Below are 27222 nucleotides of genomic sequence, written 5' to 3' on the forward strand. Positions count from 1 at the left end.
TGTAATCGTTTTCTTTTGTTCTTTGTAAATAAAGTAGCTGATGTTAGGGCAAGCATCACCCCCTCCTCCTCCCCCCTCCCCCTCTGCCCAGCCACCCAATCTTCCCTAAGCAGTCTTGCCCCTGTCTCCCAAACAGATCTTTTAGATATAGTTAGATCCATGAAGTCTTCCACAAGCCCTCTGGATATTCTACCTACCCCAATGTTCAAGCAGGTTTTTAGCTCTATTGGCCCTAGTTTGGTCACTATTATTAACAGATCCCTAGTCTCTGGCTCTGTCCCAACCTACTTCAAGGAGGCAGTTGTTCAGCCAAACCTCGACCCCTCCCAAACTAATAATTATAGACCCATCTCTAAGCTGCCCTTTATCTCAAAGGTGTTAGAGAGAGTGGTAGCTAACCAGCTCACCACCTATCTGACAGACCACAACATCGCAGACAGATTCCAATCCGGTTTCCGAAAACACCATTCCACCGAAACTGCCCTTCTCAGAGTATCCAATGACATCATGATGGCCTCTGACTCAGGGAAATGCACTGTCCTGGTCCTGTTAGACCTCAGTGCAGCGTTTGACACGGTGGACCACGGAATCCTGCTCGGCAGACTAAAGGAGTGGGTCAGCATCTCGGGCAGTGCCCTAAAATGGTTTGCCTCCTACCTTAAGGAGAGGTGTTTCTCCGTGGCTGTCGGCCCTTTCAAATCCGACTCCGTCCCCCTCACGTGCGGCGTTCCCCAGGGATCCGTGCTTGCGCCGTTCCTCTTCGCTCTTTACTTGCTCCCCCTAGGCTTCCTCATCAGTCAGTTTAAGGGTGTTTCTTATCACTGCTTTGCTGACGATATCCAGCTCTATTTTTCGTTTAAGCCCGATAAAATTGAGGAACTGAGCACCCTATTGGAGTGTCTGTCCGCCATTCAAAACTGGATGGGCAGCAACTTCCTACAATTAAATGCGACAAAAACGGAAGTGCTGATTGTAGCTGCCAAAAACATCTCCAAAAAAATAGCCTCACACTTAGGGTCCCTTAAGGACAACGTGCGCCCTCACCTGAGGAACCTGGGTGTCATATTTGACCAGTCCATGCACCTAGACAAGCACATAAAATCCGTGACCCGCACCTGCTTCTTCCACCTTAGAAATATTGCCAAACTCCGGACCATTGTTTCACATGCCGAACTGGAAATATCCATCCATGCATTCATTTCATCTAGACTAGACTACTGTAACTCCCTTTATTCATATCTCAATAAATCATCCGTGGTTAAACTCCAGCTGATCCAAAATGCTGCTGCCAGACTCCTCACCAGGTCAAAAAAGTCATGCCATATCACCCCCATCCTAGCCTCACTGCACTGGCTCCCGGTACAGCACAGGATCCATTTCAAAATCCTTGTATTTGCATTCAGATCCCTCCATGGCCTAGCCCCCACCTATATCTCTGACCTCATCCATCCCTATGCAGCCAGCCGGTCTCTGAGGTCATCCAACCAAGAGCTCCTGGTCGTGCCCAGGACCAGGCTAAAAACAAAAGGCGACAGAGCCTTCGAAGTGACAGCCCCGAAGCTCTGGAATGCCCTCCCCCCTGATCTGAGAGCCGCTCGCTCTGAGCTCTCGTTTAAAAAACTATTAAAGACCCACCTGTTTAGACAGGCCTTTTAGTCATTCCTAGCCATTGTTTTTACCTGTTCATGCTCTGTGTATGTTCTTATGTTTTTGCCTTTTTCTTGTATTATTCCTGCACTTATATTTCTGTGTTGCTATTTAATGTGTAAAGCACTCTGTGCATTCGTGCTGGGAAGGGTGCTATATAAATAAAATGTTACTTACTTACTTACTTACAAAGACCGGTAAATGCCAGAAAGTAAAAGGAGCGAACAATGCCATTATTGCTCAATGGCAGAAGGACAATTTGGTCCCGCAAGCACATGAAGCACCTATCACCAGTAAGGATCTGTTGGCCTTGAGCAAGGCAGAAAGGATCCAATGCCAAAAAATTAAAGAGGCTAATGCGGGCACCACATTTGGTAAACACTCCAAGAAATGGAGAGATGCGGATGACCGCGCCGCAGTGGTTTCTCGTATCGTGATGCAGTGGAGCACGATCATCAGAAATGATGCGGCTCTTTCTGCACCGGGATCTGGGGAGGCCATGCGGTGCCCACCGGCATACTCTCACATGTACCCCACAATGGACGACTGTATAATGAAACAGTCACCAAACCCCTCTCCCACCGCACCGAACGCCCCCATAATGCAGGGGATGGTCGGGACAGTGGGACAGGGAACTCTTCAAATTCAAGGAGGAGAAATTGACATAAACCTCCCAGAAATAGGAGCTATAGAACGAGGGTTGCTGAACCTAAATCGGGAAATGGCTAAATTACGCCCGAAGAGAGAATGCGGGTCGGATGCGGGAAGTTAATTGAGTTCAAGCACAGCCGCAACACATAGGGCAGAGTCAAGACAGGACCAGGCAGGGGAATAACAATGATCACTAAAATAACTGTGTGCATTGTTGAGGCTGGTGTCAGGTTCACTGGATTATACCAAATACCAATTATGGTTTTCAGTTTCAGTCTGTTTTGAATCATTATTAGTAGATAATGTATTTGTGCTCCATCTCTGCAGAATCTTAACTTGATTGCAGTGTTGGGCAAGTTACTTTCAAAATATAATATATTACATATTACTAGATACTTTCATTTGAAAGTAAGTTTACAAATTACTGTCTGTGTAGAGTTTACTTATATTACTTATAACACTACTTTTGCATTACTTTCATCAAAATAACAGCAGTAGCAGAATGACATCGCCGCCCGGAACCATCCCGAAAAATAATTTAAACCGTCTTGATGTCAGTTGAAACCATCCAAAATTCTAAATGTTATCATTTTCCTTTGTTATTGTCATCTATAGTGGTTATTTGCATAAAACCACACAATTTGATTAGGAAATGATTGTATCTTTATTTAAATATGTGCTTTGATAACAAAAAAAACATTTTTTTACTCAATTTGTAACTTGTGTTACTTGACAGAGTAACTGGTATAATATTACTGAAATCATATTGGTAATGAGTTATATTACTGAGTTACTGCTAAAAGTAATATATTACATGTAATATCTTACTTTTGTAATGAGTTACCTCCAACACTGCTTGATTGTAATATAGCGGAAATACCAACTGCTTCTGCTGCCAGCCCAAACGCACCCAAACACAATTGAGATCCCCGACCATGACGCTGGTGAAATGGCACTTTCTTGCTGTGTCAAGGTGTTACTAACTAACAGACTTTCTCAAACACTTCAATCATTTTCTGCTCTCAACTTTCCTCGTCGTCAGCTTGGTCAAAAGGATAAGGAGGAAAGCTGAGGTTCAGGTCGACTGAGGGTTGATCAAAACCTGCAGCATATAAACAACATCGATGGAATGTTAAAGGAGAACTTCACCAAAAAACAACGTTGATTTATTTTGCACATGATCTCACACATCCAAAAACTGTCAACAATTTTGCACGCATTCATTTAGTTTGACAGTTCTTGAGATTTGATTTGAGTTCAGATGTGGACCAGTGATGTCATTCATGCACAAATGACATAACTGGCTCACAACTCAAATCAAATCTCAATAACTGTCAAACTGAATGCCTGCAAAACTGTTTACAGTTTTTGGATGTGTGAGGTCATGTGCAAAATAAATCAACATTGTTTTTTGGTGAAGTTAGTTAACCATAGCAACATAGCAGAGAGTAGAACCTGAATGAGTCTTGTTTGTAGCACTAGCCTATGCTATGATTGGCTAGTTACGGTCTAGCTAACCCTGATTGTGTGTGTTTTTGACAACCAAAATGATAATGACATAATAGTGCTTACTGCAGCTTTAAGTAGCCTCTTTATGTCAAACATCACAAACAGACAGTATGCTCACAAACATACATGCTATTTATATACACAGCAGTCATAGCCACTTGGCCAATGTAAGGCAAGCCCATTGACTATAGGGCCAATGCACTTTTCTTATACAGCTGCTCCTTGTATTAGGTACAGTGGATATGATATTACTCCTGGAAATATAAAAATAAAAATAAAAGAAACAATAGTATGAAATATCTGAGAGAGCATTGAACCACCATAAAGCGGAAAACATACTTGTGCGTCAGCCTCGACTTGGAGCCTTGCCGACGGCGGCTGGTCCTATATACTCGAACGTCAGCTTGACGAGGGGTCGCAGGGGGAGTCTCCAGCAAAATGAGTCAATTGTGTGATTTCACTAGGATTTCAACGACTAGAAGTTTGTCCAAGGAGAGAATGTAGTGCATATACTTGGTCATAGCTTTCACTCTCTCCTGTTTTCTTCCCCATCTAACATGATATTATACACGCGCTGTTCGCGTCAGCTGCGTCGAGTCGAGTCACATGTTCGAGGAGCTGCACGCAGGCTGCGCCGCGGCTGGCCAGCCATTCGGCGAGAGGTTTAACGCGGAAGTATGTAAAGTTAGACAGACAGACAGACAGACAGACAGACAGACAGACAGACAGACAGACACACAGACACACAGACAGACAGGCAGGCAGACAGACAGACAGACAGACAGACAGACGGCTTCTGGTAGTTCCTGCTACAATAGGTGTCTCCAATAATAGTCCGGGAGCCATGGGGTTGAACCTCGCTTCGTCGGATAAAGTTTTTTTCTCTGCTGATTCTTGTAGTTTGGGGGTACCTATTCAAAATACAGGAGGGTGCCCGGTGAGTACCCTTGAGCATTTTCAGATATTAACCCCTTAAGTGCCAAAATCGCTGAAAAATAAGGATTTATGAGATTTCACGCAAAATACTCAAATCAAATGCATCACATTTGTTTTCTCCAATGTCTATTCATAAAGGAGGTCATGTACAATGTATTTCATTCCAAATTACATAATATTAACCCTTTTAGGCCGTGCCAGCAAAACAAACTTTTTATGACAATATGGGTCGTGCTGGATGAGAACATCCATTGAGCCTTTGCTCATCTCAAGTAGAGATTCAGAGTAGATGATACACATTAGTTAAGCCTATTTGGATCTTGAGCATCCTACTCTGAAACATGCACAGAACATTGTGCATGGCAAACCATGCACTTCACACAGTTGCACTTATTGGAGTTAGAAGGGGTTTCATCTCCAAAATGTGTCTGGGACAAGTTTGCAATCTTCCGGTAGAGTGGTTGGGCTCAGTGACCTGTTGCATGTGTCTTTTTTTGCATCCAAATTCCTCAGTATTCAATGCTAGTGGCAGATTTACATTGAAATTTCACCACAAGATTGCATGAAAGTGGGCCCTTCTTAACATTCTCAATGAATGATTAATTCGATGGCGGTAGAGCAGCTAAGTTTGGAACAGGCTGAGATGAAGGCAGTGACTTGGTCGAGGACCTGCTGGAACAGTGCAACCACATTGTCAATGGCCGATAGTTTGTACAGTTTTGAGGACTTTGATGACAGAGCCTTTTCCATAGTAAGACGCTACAGTGTCGCATCCCAATATGGCATGGGCTGGTAGCAAGCTCTCAGGTCTGTATTAAAAATATATTTAGTAAGAGTCTCTCAGAAAACAAGAGACATCATGTGGCTGGTCTCAGTTGGCAGACTAGCAGTCCGAGCAGTCCTCAAGTGGAGCTGCTTTGTTAAAACCAAAGAGTGTCCTGTGGATGACTGCAAGGAGGATGAAACTATAGAATATCTGCTCATAAAATGTGAGAGATCTAAATATGTTTGGGGGAAAATGGTTAGTATTGGTCTTAATGTTACTGTGAATTATAATGCTGTGATGTATGGTGTTTTTAATGAAACAATGCAGGGGCCACACCAGGACTTTTTCTGGACAGTTGTTTGTGTGGTTGTGAGTAAATTGTGGAAGACGAGGTGTGCCATAGTTATCCACCAAGCCATCATCCCAGGTGAAGTGGTCTATAAACAAATCATAACACAACTGAAAAGACAAAGAACACTGGACATCAGAACAAAAAGACCCACACCCTGGCACCTGCTCACCTTCTAATAGACTTCTTATTTGTTGTTAAGTACTCCCTTCTAAATGGTAAATGGTAAATGGCCTGCATTTATATAGCGCTTTTATCCAAAGCACTTTACAATCAGTAGATAGTCTACATTCACCCATTCATACACCGATGGCAGCAGGCTGCCACGCAAGGTGCCTTCACACCATCGGGAGCAAGGAGGGTTAAGCGTCTTGGCCAAGGACACAGCGACAGCAGCTGGGAGGGAGCGGGGATCGAACCGCCAACCCTTGCGTCATTGGCCGACCCGCTCTACCTCCTGAGCTAAAGCCGCTATGGTGCCATCAGCTGGCCAGTGGATGGTCCAAAGAAGGGCTGATCCATCAATGACAGTGACATCTGCAACACTGGCATTCCTCCTGGAGATTTTGACTTGGAGTGACTTCTTCAGTGTAGACTTGGATTTACAAATTCACATTCCGTCCTCGGTAAACATGGCAGTTGGGACTGGTGCCAGCTCATAGGCCGAGGACATCCTTCATGTCAACTTCATGGTCACTAGACAACAGTGTGATTACCCTTGAATCGATGGCATTTAGGTCATAAATTGTGGAGATGCCAACTTGGATTGATTTGGTTGTTGTCATTGTCTTCACTTTGTTTGAGATGGTGAGACTTTGTTTGAGATGGTGTTGTAAGATCCCTCTGGCCAGGTCTTCTCAACATCTTCTAACCTTGCCTCCTCAATCTTTATGGCACTGTCTACAATAGACAGTTGGTAGGGTGATCTTGATGTTCATGATGCTTTCCCCTGGATGTTCATTGGGATCCAATGGATGGCAGGTTTCCAGTTTCTGACAAAGTCCTTGACTTTGGCATGTGGTTAACCATGGCTTTAGCCTCCACCTTGTGATAGAGATGAACCTATCTGTCTTATTCTCTTCTATCTCCTTCATGTCTGACACAATCTTGCAGCATATGTGGTGGCTCAGGGCCCAAATCTTCAGTGCCTATGGCTTCACGGTAATCCAATGATCCCTCCATCACTGTGGCCGTACCTCATGAAAGTGGACTCTATGAACTGGTTGCTCCACAGGCCATTCCATATTCCACTAATGTGTCGCATCACATGCTGCTCCTGGAGAAAATTGCTTTGTGGAGGAAGCTTCTCCATGGAATGAAGATAGTATGGCCATACCTGACATGGTTGACATGGCCAGCTGCAAAGTAGTAGGTAAGCATCTTCTGGAATGTGGTCAGATGGAGAAGCCAGTCACCCTCACGTTCAGCCCAGATGTATGACATCATCAGCATCATTGGTTTCACCAAGACCTAAACCCAAAGTCTGGCTGTTCTGGTCTGACTTGTAATCTGATCCAAGGCTCTCATCAGGTCATCTGCTTTCTGGAAATTTCTTACCGGAACTCCAGAGAGCCCACTATCAGCCATCAGTGAACATATAGCCCCAACAAAACTCATCAATGTGTGCATACCCCCAAGTAGGGATGTAACGATAACCGGTTTAATGATAACCGTGATAAAATTCCTTACAATAACGGTACAGTTTAAAATTTTCATTATCATTCAAACCGTGGTACCGTGATTACCGTGGTACCGTGATTACAGTGCTTTGAAAAACATGGTAAATACTGTCCATCATCAACCAAAGTTGGCAACAGTCTCCCAGATGCAAACGTGCAGCCTTTGAGAAATGATTTCAGTGAGTGTATCAATCCTTTTTCGATCTGAGTTTTCAATATAAAATGTTGTAAAATGATTTCAGTGAGTCTCTCAGTACTTTTTGAAAAATTTCAGCATTTTCTTTACGAATACAGTGATAATACAATAATCGTGATAATTTTGGTCACGATAATCATGATGTGAAATTTTCATACCGTTATATCTCTACCCCCAAGACGTTTTAAGCGGCACAGCCGCATCTATAACTGACGTGTGTCTGTTTGAGGCGAGATGTGTGTGAGGCGAGATGCAGTGTCCCAGCCATTTTGACTGGGGTGGCCCAAGTGGGGCACAGACTCAAGCAAGGGTAGCACTGATTGTGGCATTTAGGAAGGATGTAGAAAGTTGTCCCTCACCAAAATTTAGCCTAACTTCACTCTAGCTTAAAAATAAGCCCACTACAGCCTCTGAAAGACAGTATTGTTGGCCACAGATGCCAGGATCCTCAGGATTTCGGGGTGGCCAATTAGATTTCAGGGGTGGCCAGTGCCACCCCTGGCCACTCCCTAGAAACTCCCCTGCCGAGATGTGCACACAGGATTTGAGCAGTGCACCTAGACCCCTCCCCCCGGCTGTACAAGGAATTGAGAGTGGAGACAGAAAGTGTCGCAGCTCAAAGCCGCAGTGAAACATGCGCACATGCACACACACGTACACACACACAAACACGTACACACACACACACACACACACACACACTTGCTCAAACATTCACCGTTTCAACACCTGGGAGTGATTTATCAGACTAAAAGTCCTCTGCTTATTTCATGTTTTTATTGGGGGTGGGGGGCACATGGCGTGGGAATCAAATAGCCTACATTATACATGACATCCTTGCTCCTTTATGAATAAACATTGGAGAAAGCAAATTTGATGCATTTGATTTTGCATGAAATCTCATAAATCTCATAAATCCCATACATTTTTATGGGATTTTGGCACTTAAGGGGTTAATATCTAAAAATGCTCAAGGGTGCTCACCGGGCACCCTCCTTTATTTTGAATAGGTACCCCCAAGGTACAAGAATCAGCAGAGAAAAAAACTTTATCAGACGAAACAAGGTTCATCAAAAAAACAGCCTTTGGCTCCCGGACTATAAGGCCATATTTTGCCATGATGACACACAGACTGGCTGTCTGTCGCGGCTGGTAAATACAGTATGTTGGATTTCCCTGTTGTCCAAACCTCTCTGCAGACAAACTAAGAACGGATTGGTGGCTAACTCCCTAAGTTACAGTAATCTGGGGATGACCTTTCACCAGGAAGTACAAGAATGATGCCAAACCCTCCCGTAGAAATACAATGTAGAATTCACCCTCCCATAAAAATACAATGTAGAATTCACCCTCCCATAGAAATACAATGTAGAATTCACCCTCCCATAGAAATACAATGTAGAATTCTCTGATATAGGCAACGTTTTTATTTCATCAATATCAAAGAGAATACGAGGGGTTAGTGTTACTGGGGGTAACTTTATACTGGGACCCTATGGAGCCAGCCTTGAGTGTCTCACTCTAGCCGGCTGTGCTGTTTACTAAAATTCACTTCATTTTAAAAACTGCGACAGTTCGCACAACTTGAACATAACATACATGTACATATATTACACATCAGACTCTTGAGCTACTTCTGCTCTCACTCAGAATGTCAAAAATATAAGCGATGTGATGTATACTTTTTGAGATATTAATGTTTGTTGTTTTCCACAATAGAAAAACACGGGTAGCGAGCACACTCAAAATGGATTAAAAACTCACTGGGTGCAGGACAAGCAAAGAGTTCAGTAAAGAGAGAAGCCAGCACCCCCAATGTCCTTTCATAGGATTTAAGTAGTTCCTCAAACCTGGGCAGCAGGCAGCAGACAATGAACGTTTCAATTCAATTCAATTCAATTCAATTCAATTCAATTCAATTCAATTCAATTCATTCTGCTGCCCAGGTTTGAGGAACTACTTAAATCCTATGAAAGGACATTTGGCGTGCTGGCTTCTCTCTTTATTGTTTTCCACAACTCGTACTCGTTAACTGCCGCGGGGTTCCGCATTTCCGGGTGGTTGTGATGTCACGCTGCACAGCCGCTTTCTCAAGATCATCAGTTTAAGTGCGGCAACACTAGAGACCAGTGATACTCAACTTGCGGCCTGCGGGCCGCATGTGGCCCGCGGGCGCCCCCTGTGTGGCACGCGATGGAATTGCAAAAAACAAAAACAAAAAATTACAGTGCACCTGAACGCAACATGCAAGATACCAGCTGAATAAGTGTCCAAATGTTCATGTCATTCTGGCCAATACTCCACTTCTGTTATAGCATTTCAGTCTGGAATATGGAATATCTTTCAATAATCTATGATTTAGCTGCTAAATTGTCAAATACTGCCATCTGCTCGCTACCCAGGCACTTATGTATGTACTTAAAGGCCGGCTTTACCGTGGGGAATATGAATATATATTAAATCTCACGCCCCTAAGGTTTTCGAATCTGTTGAAATTTTTGAAATTGGTTGTTTCCCGCCAGAGATATCACCAGAAATCCACTCTGTGTGTGTGGGGGGGGGGGGGGGTGGAGGGGAGGGGCGGGTGCGGGGACCCGAAATACTACATTTCCCACAATGCACTGGGCTCGCGTGGCCTTCGTTTCCATGCCCACCCCTCAGGCATTTGGCTGATATCAAACTCCAGTAGGTGGCGGTAATGCACATATATGTTTGCCAACCGCCATAAAACTCAAAGAAGAAGAAGAAGGCTTTGACAATAAAACAAGAGAATAAGAAATAAATCGAAAATAAAATTGCACCAAATTGCACCAAATTTAAACTGAAGTATATATGTCGGGAGATGTCTTCATAAAAAAAAATTCATGCATTTTAAGGCATTTTCGTAGGAGTTACGCGCATCTGATGTTGTAACTATTTTCTGTAAAAATGTGTAAAAATGGGTACATTGCTCAGCGTTGATTTCGTTACTTCAACTCACCTACTACTAGATGTAAAATTTGACGAGCTTTCCAATGCCGCCAGTCCCGTGTCTGTCCGTGCTTCCGTTCCAGAGATAATGGCCCCTATCGTTGCATCAGCGCAGTTTCTAGGCCGAGCGCCAGGCCCAGCGCTAAGCAGTGGGCGTGGACCAGCGCACTTGATATCTTGGTATCGGCGCTAAACTCAGCCTCAACCATTATAACCACGCCTTTTAAGCGTAAAATTATGCATTGTCCGCTCATTGGAGAATTGCAGGGAAGAGACACACGCTTGCCTTTTAAGCTCCAATTCCTGGACAAATCCGGTAAAACCAGACAAAGCCAAGCGCTCCGCCGCCCCCCCCTCCCTTCATCCAGTCTGTCTATCTCCATATATAGGCTATTATTCCATATTATTATGCTTCTCAAACCAATCTAACTGCAGTTTAAATACTGCAAGCATGTAAATACGCTACACTATAGCAAGATCAAAGTGAAAATAATGTTCTAAATGCATCGGATAGAAAAAAATATTGCCTATGGCTGGATGTCATGAGATTAGATGAAAGTTTGGGCAGAATGATATCGTTTTATCTCTTCTCCCCCACTGCACGATGCAACATCCTCTGAATGACACCTATCACTTTTACTGGATCTGATAACTTTATTCTATTTAATTTACTGGATTTTATTATTGAGTAATAGTATTTTATTTGGCCTATGCTTCCCCCCCCCCCCCCCCCCCCCCCACCCCCTGCCCACAGGCTCTGACAAATATGTTCATTCTCAATAAAATCTTCAGTAATCAATCAGACTGGCTTTAAAAGCCAGGGGGTGCCTGGGAGGGGAGCGGCCGGGCCTCGAGCGGCCTGTCGGCGACCCAGGCCACGCGCCGCACACCCCAGGTCCCGGTGGAGGGGAGGGGGAGTGGATGGGAGGAGAGCCCTCGCCGTCGCCCTCCGACTCAGTGGTTTCCACTGCTGTAAATCAAATAATTGTATGAGCACTCAATCTGTTTGTCAGTCAGCTCCACTGCTGCACGACCCGCTTGCACGACCACCAGCGCATCATAGCGCACCAGCGCGGCTCCGCTCCCCGCATCTCCTGCGTGATGCGGCGTCCTGTGAGGAGGAGAAGACGGCCCCGTGCAGGGAGAGGAGAACGTATAGAGGACGCCCCTATTAAATTAATCTTTTGCTTTGTCATTGTTTTTCATATTTTATTTAGAATTGTAGCCTAATTAAATATCCCCCTCTCTTTCTCATTCTTTCTTGCACTTAATGTAGGCTACACGGCACCTCGGACAGCTCCGCTGCCACAGACGGGGGAAACATTTGGAAATAATTCTAACTACTCTGCTTTGCAAACAGAAAATATAAATACAACAGACAATTCTTTAATGAATAGCTGTAATGAGAGTGGGGTATGAAGAAGCGCTACACAAACGTTTCTCCAGTTTCTTTCTCTCTTTCTTTCTCTCTCCCTTTCTCTCACATTAAACGATATACATGCCTATAATGTCAATTATCTGAATGAAATAATAATACATATTAATTAGGAATATTAGTAATATTAGTAGCCTAGCTAATTTCGGGGGGGGGGGGGGGGATAATAAAACGTTGAGCTATATTACACATAAATAGGGATTATTATGATAGCCTAAACTAAATTAATGAAACTGTGCATTACAGCTTCACCCAAAGCCTGAGAAGGGTTGCAATCTTATATTCTATTGTATTCTAAACTATTTTTTTCTATATATTTTATTCTCCATTCACTTTCCTGTCCCTGTGCACAGAATAGGCCTGCTTGTCAAAAGCGCAAAGCGCTAAATGTAGGCCAGCTCGGAAGATATCACAGCGCCGGTATTTAGCGCCGACACGCCCACTTTGGCACATTCTGGGACTGCGCCACGCCCATTCGGCCTAAAGCGCATTTGGCAGCCTAAAGCCTATTGCTATTTTCCCGAAACAGGCGCAAGGCACGTTTTTTTGCGGTTAAGGCCCGTAATAGTGCCGATGGCCTGTGGGAGAATAGAGCCCAATATCTCTGGAACCTGGTCTATGGTCTCTTGGCAAGGAGCTATGGAAAGCTAACCTAGCTACCATAGGCTATGCGGTTCCACAAGATGGCTGCCTTTTGCTTTTCGTCGAGAGCTCTGAAGGGGCGTGGAGGACCTCTAGAGGCGGGACCATGGCTCACAATACTTGTAGTTCATAGGCGCTCGAGTTCCGCAAGCGGGGAGGGAAGCCGGGTGACGCGTAACGCGTCATCCGGCCCGAAAAATATGTGAGAGATGCCTGATAGGTCAGGCAGTGAGGCTCCAATTTCAAAAATTTCAACTGATTCTAAAACCTTAGGGGCGTGAGATTTAATATATATTCATATTCCCCACGGTAAAGCCGTCCTTTAACCTAACTAACTATCCGGTGTGCACAACATTGTCAGACTAAACTCTGGCGGACACCCCAAAAACCTACAATCCGCTACAGAAAAATGTATATTGTTTGTTTATTAACTGGCCCGTTGAGTATCCCTGCTGTAGGCCATCAACCAGAGCATGGTAACATCAGTAAGCACCAGCAATAATTAGTAGTTAGAAAAGAAAGGGAACAAAATCATTTTCTGTCAAATATAATGTCATGTAAAAAGACAGATTATACATAAAATGTGCTTGGTAGATGAATGTCAAAAAACGGGAGACGACATTTGTTTTACAGATTCGTTTTTGAGTCGACAAATGAACTTGATCAATATCGCTGCCAAAGTTGAAGAAAATGTTTCATTCAAATAATACTAATATACTAATGCTGCTACTATGTTGCTATCATTACCACCAGTGTGAGTATGCCAATATGGATAACTGATAAGATCGACCGTAAGAATATTTTGATATTTCTCTCTCTCTCTTCTTTTTCTTTTTATTCTTTTTATTTTTATTCTGGTATTAGTACTTGGATAAATTGTTATTATATCCCTCCTTGAGAACAAATGCAGTGAATTGACTTTTGATGCTGAATAATCTTTCGTGATATGTTTCAGAGATGAAGCTGCTGGTCTGTGTCCTCGCTCTGGGCCTCTGCCTCTGCAGTCACTCCAACCCAACAGGTACATCCTATATGCAATAGACAGGTTTCTTTAAAATTGTTATTCCCAATCATGCCTTAATTTTCTTTCATACGCGTTTGTTTGTTTGTTTGTTTGTTTGTTTGTTTATTTATTTATGTATTTATTTATTTATGTATTTATTTGTTTGTTTGTTTGTTTATTTATTAAAACAGACACTTTACACCACAATTATTGTATTTACTGTGAATTTTGCTAATGTCTAATTAATGTACCCGGGCTTTTGCCCTGCTTGTTTTTTTACCTGTCCTTGTATGTGTAGCTACATACTTGGCCAATAAAGCTGATTCTGATTCTGATTTGTAAAGTTCTATCACTGCATACGGTATCAACCTACTCTGGTTTCGAACTTAACCACGACATAGCAACTTGTTTCATATCCTTTTGTCATGATGATCAACTTCATATCTCTGTTTCTTTTCATTCGCAGGGGAATATCTTGGCGGTCCTTTTCTCGGAAGTTGTTTTGAGGAAGCAAAGAAAATTGTCGACGATGCATACAAGTACTCCAGAGAAGTGTGAGTCCACCTTTGACTTTTCTTCATCCTACAGAGTGAATGAACTACAGAGTGAACTCCTGGATTGTCGTCGGAATGAATTCTGAAAGCGTACACTGAAAAGCTATTTCACGTAGTAGCTACTCTGCAATGTGCATTCAAACGATTCAGTATAATTCAATAGCTTTAGTCATTTTAAGAATACGTACTAGAAGTGCTTGAAAGGACTTGTATGTAATTTTCACCGATTCATCGCTAATTGATTTGTGAATGCTCTTTCTGGGACCCTAACCATGTCTACATATGTGCCTGTTGCTGTGTCAGGAGTCTCAGCAGGGTCCGCACGGAGGTGGTGAAGCCTCATGACATCCTGCGTCTGATGAAGCAGCCACGAGGAGACACGCGCTCCGCGGTCAGGTCTGCAGACTACATGGTCCAGACCCTCCGTCTGCTGCACGACAGGGTCCACCACGTGCACAAGCGCTCCCTCAATGCCACAGGTCAGGACTGAATCTAATACAAGCATTTCCCCAGGGGGATGATACAAAAGTATACAGATATCAAATATGGTAAATGGTCTCCATTTATAGAGCGCTTTTATCCAAAGCGCTTTACAATCAGTAGGTACATTTACCCATTCACACAGACATGGCGGCAAGCTACCACACAGGGTGCTGGCACACCATCGGGAGCAATTTGGGCTTCAGTATCTTGCCGAAGGACACTTTGACATGCAGACTGGAGGAGACGGGGATCGAACCACCGAACCTATTTTATCCGGCACGATCAGTGGACCCGCTCTACCTCCTGAGCTACAGCCAGCCCACAAATACAAAAATGCACCAGACTAGAGAGCATAATGGAGACACACTTAGAAGCGTGCTCGCATGTGCGCGCACACACACGCACGCACACACACACACTCACACGTGCGCGCGTGCATTGTTTTTTGGGGGGGGGTTTCCCTTGTTCTCATTGAGGGCAAAAAGTCTGTTACGGTGTCAGTTTCATCATGTGTGGGCCAACTACAAAAGATCTGTGTCACGTCCCTCAGATTTACTCACAGAGGAGCAGCTGAGGAGCCTCGCCGAGATCAGCGGATGTTCCGGTCGGACCAGGGAACCATCCTGCCGCACGATCCAAAACCTGGACAAATACCGCACAGCCAACAGCGTCTGCAACAACCTGTAAGAGCAACAATGTAGCAACAATGTAACAAGTATAGCAACATGAGACAGGCTTACATTATAGGCTTACATTTTGACTATAGAGGAATGAGTAAAACTTTGAATTAATTTTATAGACCCTTTCCACAGCAACCGTTTTGAGGTGGTAAAGCAGGAAGTAACACAGGTGTGACCAATAACATAATAACGAGGGCCCTGGCAATGGAACACCTACATGGAATGGGACCATCATTATGGTAAATGGCCTGCATTTATATAGCGCTTAAAGCGCTTTACAATCAGTAGATAGTCTACATTCACCCATTCATACACCAATGGCAGCAGGCTACCACGCAGGGTGCCTACACACCATCGGGAGCAAGGAGGGTTAAGTTTAGTTTAGTTTAGTTTATTAGGATCCCCATTAGCCATAACACAAGGCAACAGCTACTCTTCCTGGGGTCCACAGTCAAAACAAACAATACAGATACATTACAAATATGCAAAGTAAAAGACAAAACACATTTTAAAATCATAAATTTAAGACAAACAAGAGAAAACAAACAAAAACTCACTCAACCTGGTTCTAAATACAGCATATGTCCATCCAAATAACCATGTAACCTCCATCACAATCTTCCTAAAATACTATACAGTATATACAGGCATATAATACTATAATATAATACATCTACCTATAGCCTAATACATTACTATCCTTATGTTATATAACGCCTAACTATATTACTACATTAATTACTATCACCTCTATACGATATCTAGGTGTATAATCACTATTTCTAATACCAGTTCCATTCATTGCGTATAATTAACTAGTTATGAAATTATAAAATGTACTTTTAGCCTCTTTTTAAGTCTATATCTACTTTCTATATTTATAATTGTAGGAGGTAGAGCATTCCATTCAGACATGGCTCGGTACATGACAGATTTTTTCATTGCATTTGTTCTTGGCCTAGGTAAAGTAAAATGCTCCCTCACCACCTGTCTGGTAGCGCGGGTATGTCTGTCACATGTATATTATATAAACATTCTGGTTCCTTGCTACCACAGATCTTTCTAAAAAACAAAATTAGACTCACAAGCAGTCTTTGTTCCACCATCAGCCATGCTAGTTTTTTATGCATTAGCACTGCACTTGACCTGTAATTACATTTAAGTGCAATACGAGCTGCTTTGTTTTGACCAATTTGTAGTTTCCTTAGTTCCTGTTTTGATGCACTGGACCACACAGCAGGACAGTAGTCAAGATGACACAAGACCAGTGCTTGTATAACCTGGACCACTGAATCAGATGTTAAATACTCAGCAGATCTTCTGATTAATGCTAACCCCTTCCCCATTTTCTTAGTTATGTGATCAATATGTAATGACCATGAAAGATGATTGTCCAATGTTACACCCAGTAGCTTGGTTTCACTGACCTGTTCAATTTCTGTTCCATTCAGTATTAGATTTAACTTTGGATTAGATTGCAGCACACTCTGCGAACCAAACACTATGCATTTTGTCTTTGAACTATTCAACACCATTCTATTATCAGTTATCCATTTTAAGACCAACAGAATCTCTTTGTTGAGAGCCTCTGTCAGATCCTCCACTGACTCAGATGCAGATAAGTGTCTTGCCCAAGGACACAACGACAGCAGCTGGGAGGGAGCGGGGATCGAACCACCAACCCTTGCGTCATTGGCCGACCCGCTGTACCTCCTGAGCTAAAGCCGCCCACATCATTAATGGTATCGGTTACGTACTTTGGCTTTACTTCCTGCTTTACTACCTCAAAATGGTTGCTGTGAAAAGGGTCTATAAAGTAGGAAATCTAAAGTGCTCTTTTTTCCTCAAAACACTCCCTTTTGACGAAGCACTTCTTTAGCTTTCTTTGGGAGGTATATTGCATTTTAATTTACTTAATATTATTATATACCTATATATACTTAATATACGTGTGTCTTTTGCTCACTTAAAAAAGCAAGCACACATTTTAAAAAATCACATTTTTAAACATCCATGCAGTGTTGTTATTATAATTCATGTTGGATTAATAGAGAGGCAAAGTGACCGCCTACTTCCTGCTTCAGCACTGTACCAGAGATTTTCACCCGCCATTTATTTTCCCATCCACATTTCGTAAAATGCGTATAAAAATAGTTTTACTTGTTCAAACCAAACGGTACAGATATATTTAGAAACAGGAGAGATCGCATAACATTTCACTGGGACCAAAACGTAAAGAAAATGCAGGTTTAAAGAAAATATTTTTTCGATGTTTTTTTTTTTTGGTCCGAGTGAAATGTTCTATGGTCTCTCCCGATTATAGCGTTAGCTGAACGGTTTGGTTCGACGACGTACAACTATTTTATAAGCATTTTACGAAATGTCTAAGGGAAAATAAATGGCGGATGAAAATCTCTGGTACAGTGCTGAAGCAGGAAGTGACGTTCCACTTTGCCTCTCTATGGAAACTTGGCTAGAATCTGTTTATTTCAAGACCATCTTTGGGGAAAGTTACTTTTGAAACAAATTAGTTACTTTACTTCTCTGAAATAGCAACTAGTTACTTTACTATGTTGGTTTTTATGAAAACTAACCACTGGATTACTTTCAAGTTACTCACTTGAAAACGTGACTTTAAAATACCTTCTGCTGATGACCTCACTCTTATTGTGCAGAACTGAGTACACAATCAATTGTTATCTAAAGAAAAGCCTATGAAAGGCAAAGGAGCTTTCTGGGCCCCACTGATAGACGATAAGCGAGGGAGGCGGAGCCTTGATCTTGCCTAGTCTCAAAGTAAACAGCAGATAGCGCTCACCACAGATAGAGAGCCAAAGTGGAACGCCACTTCCTGCTTCAGCACTGTACCAGAGATTTTCATCCGCCATTTATTTTCCCATAGACATTTCGTAAAATGCTTATAAAAATAGTTTTACTGGTTCAAACCAAACGGTTCAGATGTATTTAGAAACAGGAGAGATCGCATAATATTTCACTCAGACAAAAACGTAAAAAGAAATGCGGGTTCGAAGAAAATATTTTTTCGATGTTTTTTTAAGTTTTGGTCCAAGTGAAATGTTCTATGGTCTCTCCCGATTATAGCGTTAGCTGAACGTTTGGTTTGAACCAGTAAAACTCTTTTTATAAGCATTTTACGAAATGTCTATGGGAAAATAAATGGCGGATGAAAATCTCTGGTACAGTGCTGAAGCAGGAAGTAGGCGGTCACTTTGCCTCTCTATTGGGAAGTTCTTTCAATTCTCCAATGCACAGCTTAGAGTTAATAATAGTGCAAAAAAAATCATTTTAATTTGGCCTGAAAATGTAACCATTTTAAAGAAAAAGTAATGAAATGCAAGTTTTAGAAGGTAACTCATAGCTGATTGCATCAAATGAAAAATAAACGCATCAAGTTACCCGTTACCACAGAAATGTAATCTGACTGAGTAACGTATGAAATGTAACGCGCTGCCCCTAACACTGTTCCTGACTGAGAGTCAGGGAGGCTGAGTGGTGCTTACAATCAGAGGAAATATGTGTGCAATACAGTATGTCTAAACATCTTGGGCCACATGTGAACATTTCCCTCGGCTTCCTCAAGTGAAAAATGTCGATCTCTCGTCTGCGTTTAGAGAGAGACCTCGTCTCGGAGCCTCCAACACCGCTCTGGCCCGCTGGCTGCCTGCCCAGTATGCTGATGGAGTCGGGGAACCACAGGGGTTTGACAAGACACGCAGCTTCAACAACTTCATGCTGCCCCTGGTACGCCTGAAATACCCGACTATCGCCTTGAGTCAAATACATTTTGACTATTGAGAATATAACCAACCGATTCTCCTCTAGGTCAGACAGGTCTCCAACAACATCCTCAGGATACGAGGAGGGGACACGAGCGTGGAAAACGACAGGCTGTACACGCACATGTTGACCCTGTTCGGCCAGTGGAACGACCACGATCTCACCTTCACGCCCTTCTCACCCAGCATCCGCTCCTTCTCAAGCGGCATTGACTGTGAGGAGAGCTGCGAGCGCACGGAGCCTTGCTTCCCCATTGAGGTGGGTGATACGGCTCACAGCCAAGCTCAGGCACTTTCCATGACGTTCCCCCACTACTGTGTTTTCAGTAGAAGATCCTGGGCCATATCCTACGCCCAGGTTATCTCTGCTAGTTTCAAGCACTCAAAATGTCCCCCTTTTTCTTTTACCACTGGGTCAGTACAGCAAAGGACGTGTTTCAGCAACCCAGTGGTAATTAAAAGAGAAGAATTGAGATGTTGAGTGCTAGAAACTAGCAAAGATCATACTTGCCCTTGCCCTTGTACTTGCACTGGGCATAAGATATGACCTCCTCTGTCTAACCTGTTTTTGTTTTTTTGTTTTTTTATACAAACAGATTCCTGGAGATGACCCCACCAGGCGTTCTGGGCCGGACAGCTGCATCCCCACGTTCAGATCAGCACCTGTTTGTGGAACAGGAGTCTCGGCCTTCAACTTTGGCGGAGAGGCCAACAAGAGGGAGCAGCTCAACACTCTGACCGCCTTCCTGGATCTTGGCCAGGTGTACGGCTCCGACGAGAAGGTAGCGGTTTTCCTTCGCGATCTCACCAGCGACGAGGGCTTGCTGCGCGTCAACGACAGGTTCCGAGACTCTGGGCGAGAGCTGCTGCCCTTCACCGATGTCAACCCGGAAATGTGCGCCACACGCCGCAGAACCACCAACGACTCGAATGCGGCAGAGGTGCCCTGTTTCGTTGCAGGTTGGTGTGAGCTCTGCTTGAATGAATGAATGAATGAAGGAATGAATGAAAGCTTTATTTCGGACAAATAATAATAAATAAAATAATGTATATACAATAGAACGAAATACCAAAGGAAGAAAACAGAATAGTTAATCATAATACAATGCCAGCGGCAAAAGTCCGAAAAGGAGTAGGCTGAAGTACAATGTACTTACCGGCATATAGTCCTACCCCCAAGTTTTATTTTTTTATTGTTTTATTGTTTTATGGTTCAGTCTTTTAATTGTGTGTATACTTGCTTTAATTGGGTCTGCTTTTATTGTTTTAACTGTTTTGAACGGCCCACCATTGCTATCCCTTCACCTGCGTTACTGTACTCCTATGTATTTTTATTGCCTGTTAAGCACTTTGTAACATTTGTTTTGAAAAGTACTATATAAGTAAAGTTTATTATTATTATTATTATTATTATTATTATTATTATTATTATTATTATTATTATTATTATTATTATTATTATTATTATTATATTATTATAATTCATTTCCAAAGTTTAATCAGTTGACTTCCGCACATAGACACCTTGCCTACTAGGTATGATTAAGGTTATAATTAAGGTATAATTCGTTATAATTTATTAATGACTTATATTGTTGATCTTTACTCATTTCTTGCTTGTGCCTGAGTTTGAAAAGGAAGGAATGAACACCACAAATAAACTCTGTACCTGTACACTTGTTGACGGGATGTAAATGGGTTGTACACAGTTGTTTCATGTGTGTTTTGCGTCATTCAGGTGATGTCCGCGTGAATGAGAACATCGCCCTGACCTCTTTGCACACGCTGTTTATGCGCGAGCACAACCGCTTGGCCCGTGGACTGCGGAGAATCAACCCGCAGTGGGACAGTGAGACGCTCTACCAGGAGGCGCGCAAGATCATGGGTGCTTACGCGCAGGTAACAAAACCAGCACTATCAACACTCATATTTACGTCTCAAATCTCCAATGTGTGTGTGTGTCTGATGCTGTACTACTACACCTTAATGACTTACACCCCAAACATCTCGTCTCCCCTAGGTGATTGTGTTCCACGACTATCTGCCGCATATTGTGGGCGACGAAGTGTTCCGCGCAAAGCTCACGCCGAGCCGGTACCCGGGATATAATCCCAACGTTGACCCCAGCATTGCCAACGTGTTTGCGACAGCAGCGTACCGCTTTGCCCACTTGGCCATCCAGCCTATCCTCCCCCGTCTGGATGCAAACTACACAGAGAGTAGACGCTTCCCCAATGTCCCCTTATTCAAGGCCTTCGTCACCCCCTGGAGGATTGTCTTTGAGGGTACGTGGTAAAGTGATAACTGCAGTTTGTTTCTGGTACTCAGTATAAAAGTACAGTTCAGTAACACACCACCAAGAAATACACACCAAGAATATTGTCTAATACACCAAAGTATTGCACAAATGGATCGGCGAGTGCTGTCTTGAGGATTATAGTCTGTGTGCGGGCCGGGCAGATCAGGAAGTGAAATGAAATGGTTTACGGCAGCCACTTCGGCCTTAACCACAGAATTACAAAATTACTTTCAAACAAACTGTTAGAATATAACGAGAGATGTTCGCGAGAGTAGAAAGCCCCGTGAAGTAGCGAGGAAAGCCGTCCTTCTTGTTTTCGGTCTGTTGCTAGGCAGAGCGAAACGGTTTACGGCAGCTGTAAACTGTTGCTAGGCAGAGCGAAACGGTTTACGGCAGCTGTAAACTGTTGCTAGGCAGAGCGAAACGGTTTACGGCAGCTGTAAACTGTTGCTCGGCAGAGCGAAACGGTCTGCCTGGCCCGCACACAGACTATAATCATCAAGAAAGCACTCGCCGTTTCACTCGGCGTTGGTCTCATCTACTATTAGAGGTAAGATGTGAGGCATCGATATTAAATTTATAGACTGTTTAGTAACAATCGAAAATTTTGCTCGTTGTTGCTTTAAACCTTGCACAGATCCCCTACAACAAGATATTGCATATTTCTCCCACTAAAAGACCGTAGTGGTAAATATTGCACAGATCAAGAAGATACAGTATTGCCACAATAAGATGCTCTTCTGTCTCTCCGTGTGTAGGTGGCATTGACCCTCTGATCCGTGGTATGATTAGTCGTCCAGCTAAAAAGAACATTCAGGATTCCATGATGGTGGAAGCTCTGAGGGACCGGCTCTTCCAATTCGTCCGGGAGCTGGCTTTGGACCTGGGCTCTCTCAACATGCAGAGGGGACGCGAGCACGGACTGCCTGGTACTGCCTGCTTACACGCCTCACTCACACTTTGAACGGTGCATGAACATCTGTTCATCCTGCCATCTCTTTCCTTCCTTGTATATCTACGTATGTAATGTTGGTTGTTTACTCCACTAGGCTACAACGCATGGCGCAAGTTCTGCAAGCTGTCTGAGCCTAGGAATGAGAGGGAGCTGGCCCTGGTCCTGAACAACGCGGAGCTGGCCCGTAAGCTGATTCAGCTCTACGGCACGCCTGCCAACATCGACCCCTGGATGGGAGGCGTAGCCGAGCCGTTCGTCACCGACGGCCGCGTCGGGCCGCTGTTCGCCTGCCTTATCGGAAGCCAGTTCCAGAAGATCCGCGAGGGTGACAGGTGATTACACCTGTGTGTGTGTGTGTGTGTGTGTGTGTGTGTGTGTGTGTGTGTGTGTGTGTGCGTGCGTGCGTGCGTGCGTGCGCAGGTGTGTGTGTGTGTGTCAAAGATGCTCACAAGTCAATTTTTTGCAAGTCCAAGTCTCAAGTCTTTGAGGTAGAGTCAAGTCTCAAGTCTCATGTCTGAGAGGGAAATATAATGCATACATGCAGGCATAATGCATTTTGTCAGTCCTACTCAAGATAATATTATTTTTTGTGACTCACTCTTCTCTGCAGCCCAGTAGTACCTAGGAAACAATGTGTAGCATTTTTCCTAACAAAGTGAGGAGAATATAAGATTCACTCATTGGCTGAGGAGACGAGTAAGCCACAGTGCTACATGGCCTGTGGTTGGCTAAGTGAACAGTGTGTACTGTTGGCCGTTTGTCTTCGGAAGCAGAATCTGAACTGAGAAAAGTGAAACTGAATTGAGAAATCTGAATTTGAAATCAATTTCAATTCAGTTTAGAAAGTTTAAATCTTCTCTTAGTTAAAATGGGCTAAGTGGGTGGTGTCTGTGGGCTCAGTGTGACGGTGTGGTTCAGTCACGATTGTGATGTCATCAGTGATGATGTCATCAGTGATGTCACTTGAGCAATCCTGATGGCATCATCAGTGATGTCACTTGAGCAATTGTGATGTCATCAGTGATGTCAGTGATGTCACTCGTCATCAGTGGAGAAGAGGACAAGTGGTGCATCATCATCATATGGCGCATAGCGTGCGAGATTCCTAGTTTAGTAAAAGTCGCATTCAATTTCTAATTCTGACAATATACTACTAAATTACATTTAAGTAATTCATTCATGCAATCTCTGTTGGCACTCATCTCTTTCCACTCTACTCTTCTTTGCACTTTGCAGGATGTGGTGGCAGAACCCAGGCATCTTCACCCCCCAGCAGAGGCTGGCTCTGGAGAACGTCACCCTGTCCAGGATCATCTGTGACAACACTGGCATCAACTCCGTCCCCCAAGACGCCTTCAGTATCCAATCACGGTCAAACAGGCGCATCCTCTGCTCTTCTCGAGAACTCCGCTCCGTCGACCTGACGGCCTGGAGAGAGACACCCAGCCGCTGCACAGAGGACCCTCAAGGTGAAACGGCACTGCATTCACCCATTGATTCGACATTGTCAATGTTTCACAGAATTTGTCACTTGATTTCTTTATGGATCACTTGTATGAAAATCAGACTTCATGTGGTGTTTGGTCTTGCAGGGGTCGGCTGCCAGCAGGTTGCTACGTACGTACGGCGGGCAGTGGACACGCAGCACTCCTCATCGAACGAGGTAGTCAATACATGTTATGTTTTTTATTGATGGTAGTATTTATTGATCTATTTAAAAGATGTATGTGCACTGTATATATACTGATTCTCTTAAATGGCTCCAAACTTCCAAATAATACAAAGAATATGAAGTCACAGAGATTGAACATGAATGAATGATGATATTGAACAACAACAACAACTGGCAGAAGCTACAGGTCACGTAGAAGGCAGGGCAGAATGCGTGTTAGCTGCAGCGTTTCCCCTAAAAGCCATACAACTCTTAAACAATCAAAAAGTCTGTCTAATGGTTGACATGTTTGTTTTTCTTACGGCACTTTAAAGGCTATGGCTGCACTGATGTTGTATGGTGTATGGTGTAGTATGCGGTGTATTGCTACTACCACTACTAGGGGTGCACCGATCGATCGGCAAGCAATCTGTATCGGCCGATTTTGACCTCAAATATGCGATCGGCTGATTGCCGATATTTCGGCTGATTGCTGATATTTTTTTATATATATTTTTTTTTTTCCTTTTTTTTTTTTAAATAAAAAAAAGCCCTATCACTAATCAGGCTTTCCAACGATATAAAATACAATGCCAATTGGTATTATTAAAGGGGAGAAATAATCGACCAAAATAACGTTTCCAAACTTTTTTTGAGGAGTTTATATATCGGTGATCGGTAATCGGTGATCGGTCGATGATCGGTTGGGCAGATATTTCCCATAGGCGATCGGCAATCGGTGATCGGTTGCAAAAAACGTGATCGATGCACCCCTAACCACTACCTGTACTGAAAACTAATCTACCAGCCTGGCCATGTGCTAATAAAGTAAACTTGAAACTCTAACAACAACAAAGATGTTAATGAAACATAAGTCTTAAGGAGAAAACAGTTGAAAATTATTAAAAGCAGACTATAAAAGCCTGCCTACAGTACGGTATAGCTCGGATCCAGACCAAGCGGTGAAGTCAATTCTCAAACTAACACACATTGCCCACATAGAGCAATGTGGTCCAGAGATGAATATTTTAGTTTTCATCTGAGAAACTGTAGAATGTGGCTCAGTAGGCTGCTATGACTTTCTCATTGGGACAGGGAATTACAGTAATAAAGTATTTGATATGTACTATGTGCGCACAGGACTCTGTGCACCCAGGGACTACAGATGCAAATTAGCTCGTAGCTATCTCTGGTGCAATATGTTTATTGTGTACTGTCCCTGCTCAAATAAACAATAAAGATAAGATAAGATAAAGCCTGGATGACATCAGCTTACATAACAATAGCATCTTACTTCTATCAGTCTTTTGTCATCTGTCTTTCTTTTTTGATACATTTTTATAGACATTTTTTACTTTTGGTTTTGGTTTAATTTTAGTTTATTTATTTGCACATAGTAAAATCAATAACAAACGAGAGGAAATAAGCGGATAAAAAAAAAGATTGCGCAAAAATAGACCAGACGCAACATATAAAGCACCCGAAGAAAAAAGAAAATATTCAAATCCAAGGGTTTCCAAACTTTTCAGCCGCTGACCGCCAAAATAACGGTGCCAGAGGCTCGCGACCCCCACTATCCCCGGAGGTGGTTGAAGCATACAAACTTTTGTGCGTACATGCTGAGAATTTTGTAAACAAAACAAACAAAATGTAACAATCACGGTTAAAAATGTGTTATTTCTAATCTTTTTTTCTTTTTTTTTATAACTTTGTTTATTAGTTTTTATAAGAAAATAAAGACATCACAAAAAAATACAATACAGAACACACAATACAATACAAATAAAATAAAAACAAAATCGTGATAAGAAAGGTTACATACAGCCGTACAGGATATCGGATGTAAGTTATATGGGGATGAGATCATTGTATTTTCCCAGCAGGTTGACAATGGGTTGCCAAATTTTTGGAAATACCCCTTCTCGTTTTGAGATAGTAAATCGGGATTTTCTCTAGATGCAACACATTTCCTACTTCTTTAAGCCACATATGAAATGTCGGACAATTCTCAGATTTCCAGGACTGTAGCAGCAGTTTTCTGGCTAGCAGAGTGGATAGAGAGATGGCCTGGGCCTCATATCTATCTCTCACCCTGCCCGGCTCAACTACACCAAACAGTGCAGTTAGAGGATCAGGGGGAAACTCCTTATCAAAAGCTTTAGAAAGAAAATCAAATAAATTACCCCAAAAAGTTTGCAACTTATGGCATTGTATAAATAAATGAGATAGAGTTCCCTCATCTTTCAAGCATTTCACACAGAGGGCTGAGGAATCTTTGAAAATCCTATGCAGCCTAGAGGGAGAAAAGTGCAATCTGTGCACTACTTTGAATTGTATCAAAGCGTGCCTAACATTTATAGAATATAAATATATATATATATAGAATATTGTCAATACAGGCTTCCCACATCTCATCCGTCATTTCAGTGCCCAATTCTCTCTGCCAGCCCTCCTTAAACCAGTTTGATGATGGGCTATTTACATTCTGAAAGCTGCCATAGAAACGAGACACTGCGCCTTTAATGAAAGGTTTAATAGACAAAAAACTATCCAAAGCAGCATGGTTAGGTTTCTGCTGATATACAATAAAACTCAAATCCATCCTCGAGTGTGAATGTGACGTTGCCTGTGTGCTTCTCCGCAGGTGCCCTAGGTATGAGCTATGGTCCAGCAGCCGCCAGCGCCACAGCTGCACTCCGCCTTTTCTGTCCCACTGGGCGACTACATTCCCTCTTCAGATAAAACCACACATTTACCTCAGATCATTTACAACGGACAGAACCCCCACTACAACACAACAGCTGGTGCCGCACGGCTACCAGGGTTTCCAGGGCGGTCGCCGAAGGTCAACGGGAGACACAGTGCTGCAGCTAGAGCAGGGGGTCAGGGTGTGGCTGGAGACCAAGGCCTGAGCACCAACAGCTTCTTCTCTAGACACTCTTCTCTGTGTGACTCTGTGTGCAATGTTGCCAGATCTCGCGAGAGAAACAAGCAACCGGGTCTTCTTCAGACCTGGTTTT

The 27222-nt window shown here is 43.1% G+C and overlaps 1 protein-coding gene across 1 annotated transcript; it reads left to right on the forward strand.

Moving 5' to 3' along the window:
• Positions 1 to 507: 507 nt before the first annotated feature.
• Positions 508 to 26950, forward strand: LOC310771131 (eosinophil peroxidase-like; the record flags this gene model as incomplete). Its single annotated transcript, XM_083663794.1, has 15 exons — positions 508 to 796; positions 13736 to 13801; positions 14250 to 14337; positions 14641 to 14816; positions 15371 to 15503; positions 19133 to 19262; positions 19344 to 19556; positions 19894 to 20257; positions 21036 to 21196; positions 21318 to 21582; positions 22355 to 22525; positions 22646 to 22883; positions 23788 to 24020; positions 24144 to 24214; positions 26847 to 26950. 15 exons carry the CDS (start codon positions 508 to 510, stop codon positions 26853 to 26855), a joined length of 2607 nt encoding a protein of 868 aa, XP_083519920.1. The 3' UTR covers positions 26856 to 26950.
• Between the last annotated feature and the right edge of the window lie 272 nt (positions 26951 to 27222).

Source organism: Poromitra crassiceps (assembly GCF_964638095.1).
Source record: "Poromitra crassiceps genome assembly, contig: HAP1_SCAFFOLD_374, whole genome shotgun sequence".
Classification (NCBI taxonomy): Eukaryota; Metazoa; Chordata; class Actinopteri; order Beryciformes; family Melamphaidae; genus Poromitra; species Poromitra crassiceps.